This window comes from Stegostoma tigrinum, chromosome 27 (genome assembly GCF_030684315.1).
Source record: "Stegostoma tigrinum isolate sSteTig4 chromosome 27, sSteTig4.hap1, whole genome shotgun sequence".
In the NCBI taxonomy this organism is placed as follows: Eukaryota; Metazoa; Chordata; class Chondrichthyes; order Orectolobiformes; family Stegostomatidae; genus Stegostoma; species Stegostoma tigrinum.
Window position 1 is genome coordinate 48,708,306 of NC_081380.1, and position 5,670 is coordinate 48,713,975.

The window sequence follows — 5,670 nt, forward strand, 5'->3', positions numbered from 1 at the left end:
GAAAGTTTAAGAGAGATATGCGTGGAAAGTTCTTTGCACAGAGGGTGGTGGGTACCTGGAATGTGTTGCCAGCGGAGGTGGTAGACGCAGACACGTTAATGTCTTTTAAGATATATTTGGACAGGTACATGGATGGGCAGGGAGCAAATGGACACACAGACCGTTAGAAAATAGATGACAGGTTAGACAGAGGATCTTGATTGGTGCAGGCTTGGAGGGCCGAAGGGCCTGTTCCTCTGCTGTAGGTTTCTTTGTTTCTTTGTAGAATGTGTGACTTACAGCAGAATTCTGAATCCCTACAGTCCTCACCAGCAACAAACCAGTATCTCATCATCAGCAGCAGAATAGTATACTGTGTTCAATCTCCACAGAAACAGTTAATATAACAACACCTCAGGATATCTGTTTATATAAATAAACCAGCCTGTTATAAATTCTTAATAAATTCTGTTTTATTGGGTAATGATGGCTAGCTCATGTGTACAGCAAAGAAATTGCAATAATTATTCCATCACTGCTCACATGAGGAATCAGTAAAGCCCATCCACGAAAGTGCAATACAATCTGGGGAATCAGCTCCCTGCCCATTGACCACTGTCCTTCGACCCATCCACTACCACGCCCCAGTTTCAAACCACTGTCCGGTGACCTCTGTCGAAAGTGAGTGCCAGATTTGGACAGGGTCAAGGCCAGTTGTCACATTTCCATTGATGAAGGGTTTCCTACCCCTGACCAGCTTCAATTCCAGAGCAGAGCTGTGAGGAGAGTGGTAGTGAGGAAGGTACAGGACCTCATATGTCACATTGAGTGTACTGTCAGATGTTATGGGGCTGGCGGAACGGTACACTTGTTCCTGTGAGTTGCTGATGTGCAGTGCAGGAGAGTTGAGTTAGGAACATGCTGATGGAAAATGAGCCAGAGTCCCTCCTTCAGGATGTTTGTCAGTGGTGCCTGGAAAGGCAGTGAGGGAGTCCTAAGGCCTGTGGTGTGTCACAGTGTATCTGCATCAAGAGACTGGGTGTGTTGGTTTACACTACATGATGTGCAGTCTTCGGCAGTTGAAAATTGCTGTGTGGTTCCTTCAGGATTTAGGACTTTGGAGATTACACATTGGTGACAATTGCAGCATTGTAGATGAGGTCAGAGGTCAAGCGGAGGGAGGTGTATATTCCTGCTTCCTGTTGCTCTGCAGGGCCTGGCTTTAGCATTGGCATCACTTGGTCAGATACTGAGAACTGCACAGAATCAGCAGCACAGTTTCTGGAGACAGTCACAGTGTCCCCTTTATCCCTGAACCTGAGGCTGGGAGTGAGCTGACTGGCATTGTTTCTGGAAATGTGGCAGGCTGCTGGCTGACGCAGGATACTGAAATCTGAACTAGTCTCCCACAGACACTGGTCCAGGGAGCTGGGGGAGACAGTGGCTGCACAGGACTGTTGCTGCTGCAGTGGGGAGCTGTTCTTGCTGGATCTCCCCAGAACGGGGTTGATGCAGAGGGTGGCTCGGTTTGGTTGAGTGTTTGTACCAGCAGCTGTAAACTGACCGTCTGACTGTAGACAAGGATCTGACAGTTGGCGATTCCACACCACCTTCTGCTGTTTGGTGCATCGAGCTCGACGGTTCTGAAACCAGACCTGGAGAAAAATCAGCAAAACGCTAGCAAACCGTTTGTACAGGTTTGGACGTATTTCAATTCAGCTACACTGTGCCTCCACCTGTCCCCCTCCACCCTCCCCACTTCCCCTCCACCCTTCCTACTCCCCCTCCACCCTCCCCACTCCCCCTCCGCCCTCCCGACATCCCCTCCACCCTCCCCACTCCTCCTCCGCCCTCCCCACACCCTCTCCACCCTCCCCACTTCCCCTCCACCCTTCCCACTCCCCCTCTGCCCTTGCCAGACCCCCTTCACCCTCCCTACTTCCCCTCCACCCTCCCCACTCCCCCTCTGCCTTCCCAACTCACCCTCCACCCGTCCCACACCCTCTCCACCCTCCCCACACCCCCTCTACCCTCCCCTCTATCTTTCGCACATCCCCTCCACCCTCTCCACTCCCCCTCCGCCCTTCCTACACCCTCTCCACCCTCCCCACTCCCCCTACACCCTCCCCACTCCCCCTCCACCCTCCCCACTTCCTCTCCACCCTCCCCTCTATCTTTCCCACACCCCCTCCACCCTCTCCACTCCCCCTCTGCCCTACACCCCCTCTACCCTCCCCACTCCCCCTCCACCCTTCCCACTACCCCTCCCCTCCACCCTCCCCACTTCCCCTCCACCCTTCCCACACCCCCTCCACCCTCCCCACTCCCTCTCCGGCCTTCCCACTCCCCCTCCACCCTCCCCTGTATTTTTCCCACACCCCCTCACCCTCCCCTCTATCTTTCCCACACCCCGTCCACCCTTCGCACATCCTCTCCACCCTCCCCACTCCCCCTCCACCCTCCCCTCTATCTGTCCCACACCTCCTCCACCCTTCCCACACCCCTCACCCTCCCCTCTATCTTTCCCACACCCCGTCCACCCTTCCCACACCCTCTCCACCCTCCCCACTCCCCCTCTGCCCTCCCCACTCGCCCTCCACCCGTCCCACACCCTCTCCACCCTCCCCACACCCCCTCTACCCTCCCCTCTATCTTTCCACATCCCCTCCACCCTCCCCTCTATCTTTCCCACATCCCCTCCACCCTCTCCACTCCCCCTCTGCCCTTCCTACACCCTCTCCACCCTCCCCACTCCCCCTCCACCCTCCCCACTTCCTCTCCACCTTCCCCTCTATCTTTCCCACACCACCTCCACCCTCTCCACTCCCCCTCTGTCCTACTCCCCCTCCACCCTTCCCACTACCCCTCCACCCTCCCCACTTCCCCTCCACCCTTCCCACACCCTCTCCACCCTCCCCACTCCCCCTCCACCCTCCCCTCTATCTGTCCCACACCTCCTCCACCCTTCCCACACCCCTCCACCCTTCCCTCTATCTTTCCCACACCCCCTCCACCCTCCCCTCTATCTTTCCCACACCCTGTCCACTCTTCCCACACCCTCTCCACCCTCCTCACTCCCCCTCCACCGTCCCCTCTTTCCCACACCTACTCCACCCTTCCCACACCCCTTCCACCCTCCCCTCTATCCCACACCCCCTCCTCCCTTCTCACATCCTCTCCACCCTTTCCAGTCTCCTTCCTCCCTCCCGTCTATCTTTCCCCCACCCCTGCCACCATTCCCATACCCACTCCACCATTCCCACACCCCTTCCACCATTCCCATACCCACTCCACCCTTCTCACATGCCCTCTTCCATTCCCACACCCCCTCCACCTTTCTCACACCCCCTCCACTCTCCCCTTCCCTCTCCATCCTCCGCTCTATCTTTCCCAAACCCCCTCCACCATTCCCACACCCCCTCCGCCCTTCCCACACCCCCTCTATCCTTTCCATTCCCCTTCAACCTTTCCCACTCCCTCTCCACCTGTCCTACTCCCCCTCTACCTTTCTCACTGTTACTTCCCATCCAGCCCTCATTCTCCCTCAGCTCTTCCCAGGCTGCCTCCATCTTCCACACCCCCATCGTTCCCACTCCCCCTTCATCTCCGACTCTTCTCCACACACATCTCCTCCTACTCACACCCCGAGCCTCATTGAAGCCTTGGCATGTTTAGTAGGAATTCTTCATTAGAATGCTGGACACAACAGGGAGAGTTAAGGAGACAGGGAGAGTGAAATTGTGGGAGTGGGAGAGAAACGGCGGGGGTAAGGGGAGGCAGAGAATGTTAAAGACAAGGGAAGGGGTCGGTGTAGATAGAGTGGCCCTGTTTACTTCCCAGTGGGAATGTTGGGATCAGCACTCGCTGTTCGCTGGTGATGTTGTCATCCCAATTTTATGAAGTTTTTTTCTACTGGGAGGTTTGAAATGTTTGTGAGGAATTTCTCAGCAGTCACTGTCTGTCCCAGTAAATGTGGGGGTGGGGGGGGGGTGGTGCTGGTGATTTTGGGTTCCATTCCCAATGACAGCAAGATCCAGACTTCAACAGTGCTCACTGACTTCCCCAACCACCCCCCACCCCGTCCCTCTATGCTTCCGTCCTTCTCCGCCCCCCCCCCCCCCCCCCCCCAGCCTCCGCCCCTGTCTGAGGGAGGACCCTGGCGGCTGGAGTTGTGGGTTTTTGAGCTGAAGATGGGGCAGCGAAGGCTTTGAGCCGGACAGGCTGGAGCAGCCTCGAGCCCAATTTTTCCCAACAACCTCCCAGCTCCAGGTTACCTGGCCCATTCCCCCCTCCCCTCCGGGGGGCTGTGCCCCAAGTCTGCAGGAGCTGAGCAAACAGCAGATAAAGTCAGGAATGGCCTAGAAATAGCGTCCTTCCCCCCCCCCCCCCCCCGCCCCGCCAACCCCCTTGGGGCTGAGGGTTACTGGGACAGGGGGATAGAAAGTCGGAGGAGAACTTCCCGAGAAAGTCTGGCCAATGAAAGGAGTGAGCGGCAAAGCGGTGCGGAGGAGCTCAGTGAATGGTACAGGTGCGGACCGACCCTTTCCCACTCAGTGCCGGAATTCCTGCCGCATTCCCTGTTTCCGATTGCCAGCTTTTGGCTTTAAACGGAGAGTTTGGGAGACCCCTGCAGTTTGTAGAGTGTGGGCTGTTCACCAGGAGTATGTTGGGATAGTTTCATAGAATCATCGAAACCTTACAGCGTGGAAACAGGCCCTTCGGCCCAACAAGCCCATACTGACCCTCAGATCATCCCACCCAGACCCATCCCCCCTAATCTACAGGATCCCTGAACACTACGGGCAATTTCCCATGGCTAATCCACCCAGCCTGCGCATCTTTGGGCTGCGGGAGGGAACCCGCACAAGCGCGGGGAGAATGTGCAAACTCCGCACAGAGAGGGACCCGAGGCTGGAATCGAACCCGGGTCCCTGGCGCTGTGAGGCGGGGGTGCTAACCACGGAGCCACCGTGCATTAACGAGCGCGAGTTACAGTGTGATTCACACATTAACCGTCGCTTTATAATTCATACTTCAGTCTGAAGTGAATATGATCACATTCTGCCTCTCTGTCACACACTCCACCACCTTTGCAATGCATTCAGGGCCAAAGTTTGACATTACCATTACATCCTATGCTGTAACTACTTCCCAGAACAGAAGCGAAGATTGTTTACGAGAAGCTGGGAAACCGTGCACTGACCTGGACCTTAGGCTCTGGCAGCCCAGTGATTGTAGCTAAACTCTCCCTCCTGTCGATGTCAGGGTAAGGGCTCAGCATGAACGCCTGTTCCAGGGCTGTAAGCTGGCACTTGCTGAACACTGTCCGCTTCCTCCTGCGCTGCCCCTCGGCCAGAGAGCCGACACCTGCCAAGAGCAGACATCAGCATCCCAGAAATTCAACTGCTCCGAAAAACTCCTCCCCAGAATATCCCCTCGCCCCAAAAACTGATACGTTCCCACCCTCCAACGCACCCACACTCCTCACTCCAATTCTCCTGTGCCCCACATCCTCCTTCACCCCAAGCCCCCACCCTCCAAGACCCTGACTCTCACTCCCAGACCATCCCAGTCCCTGAGCCCCAGATCCTAATCCCCTGTCCCTGACCCCCACAGTCCATGACACCGCAGTCTCTCACCATCCCTCAGTCCCTGACACCCCCAGTCCCTGACCTCCAGACCCTGACCGTC

At 56.5% G+C, this 5,670-nt stretch overlaps 1 protein-coding gene across 1 annotated transcript in view; it reads right to left on the reverse strand.

The window, feature by feature from the left end:
* Positions 1–555: 555 nt before the first annotated feature.
* LOC132211024 (homeobox protein SEBOX-like) overlaps positions 556–5,670 on the reverse strand; it is a 5,919-nt gene continuing 804 nt past the window's right edge. Inside the window, exons 2-3 of the mRNA XM_059655341.1 lie at positions 5,183–5,346; positions 556–1,634 (exon numbers count right to left, since the gene is read on the reverse strand). Of these exons, the coding sequence (XP_059511324.1) occupies positions 1,104–1,634; positions 5,183–5,346 (695 nt within the window). The 3' untranslated portion in view covers positions 556–1,103. The remainder of the gene's footprint in view (positions 1,635–5,182; positions 5,347–5,670) is intronic.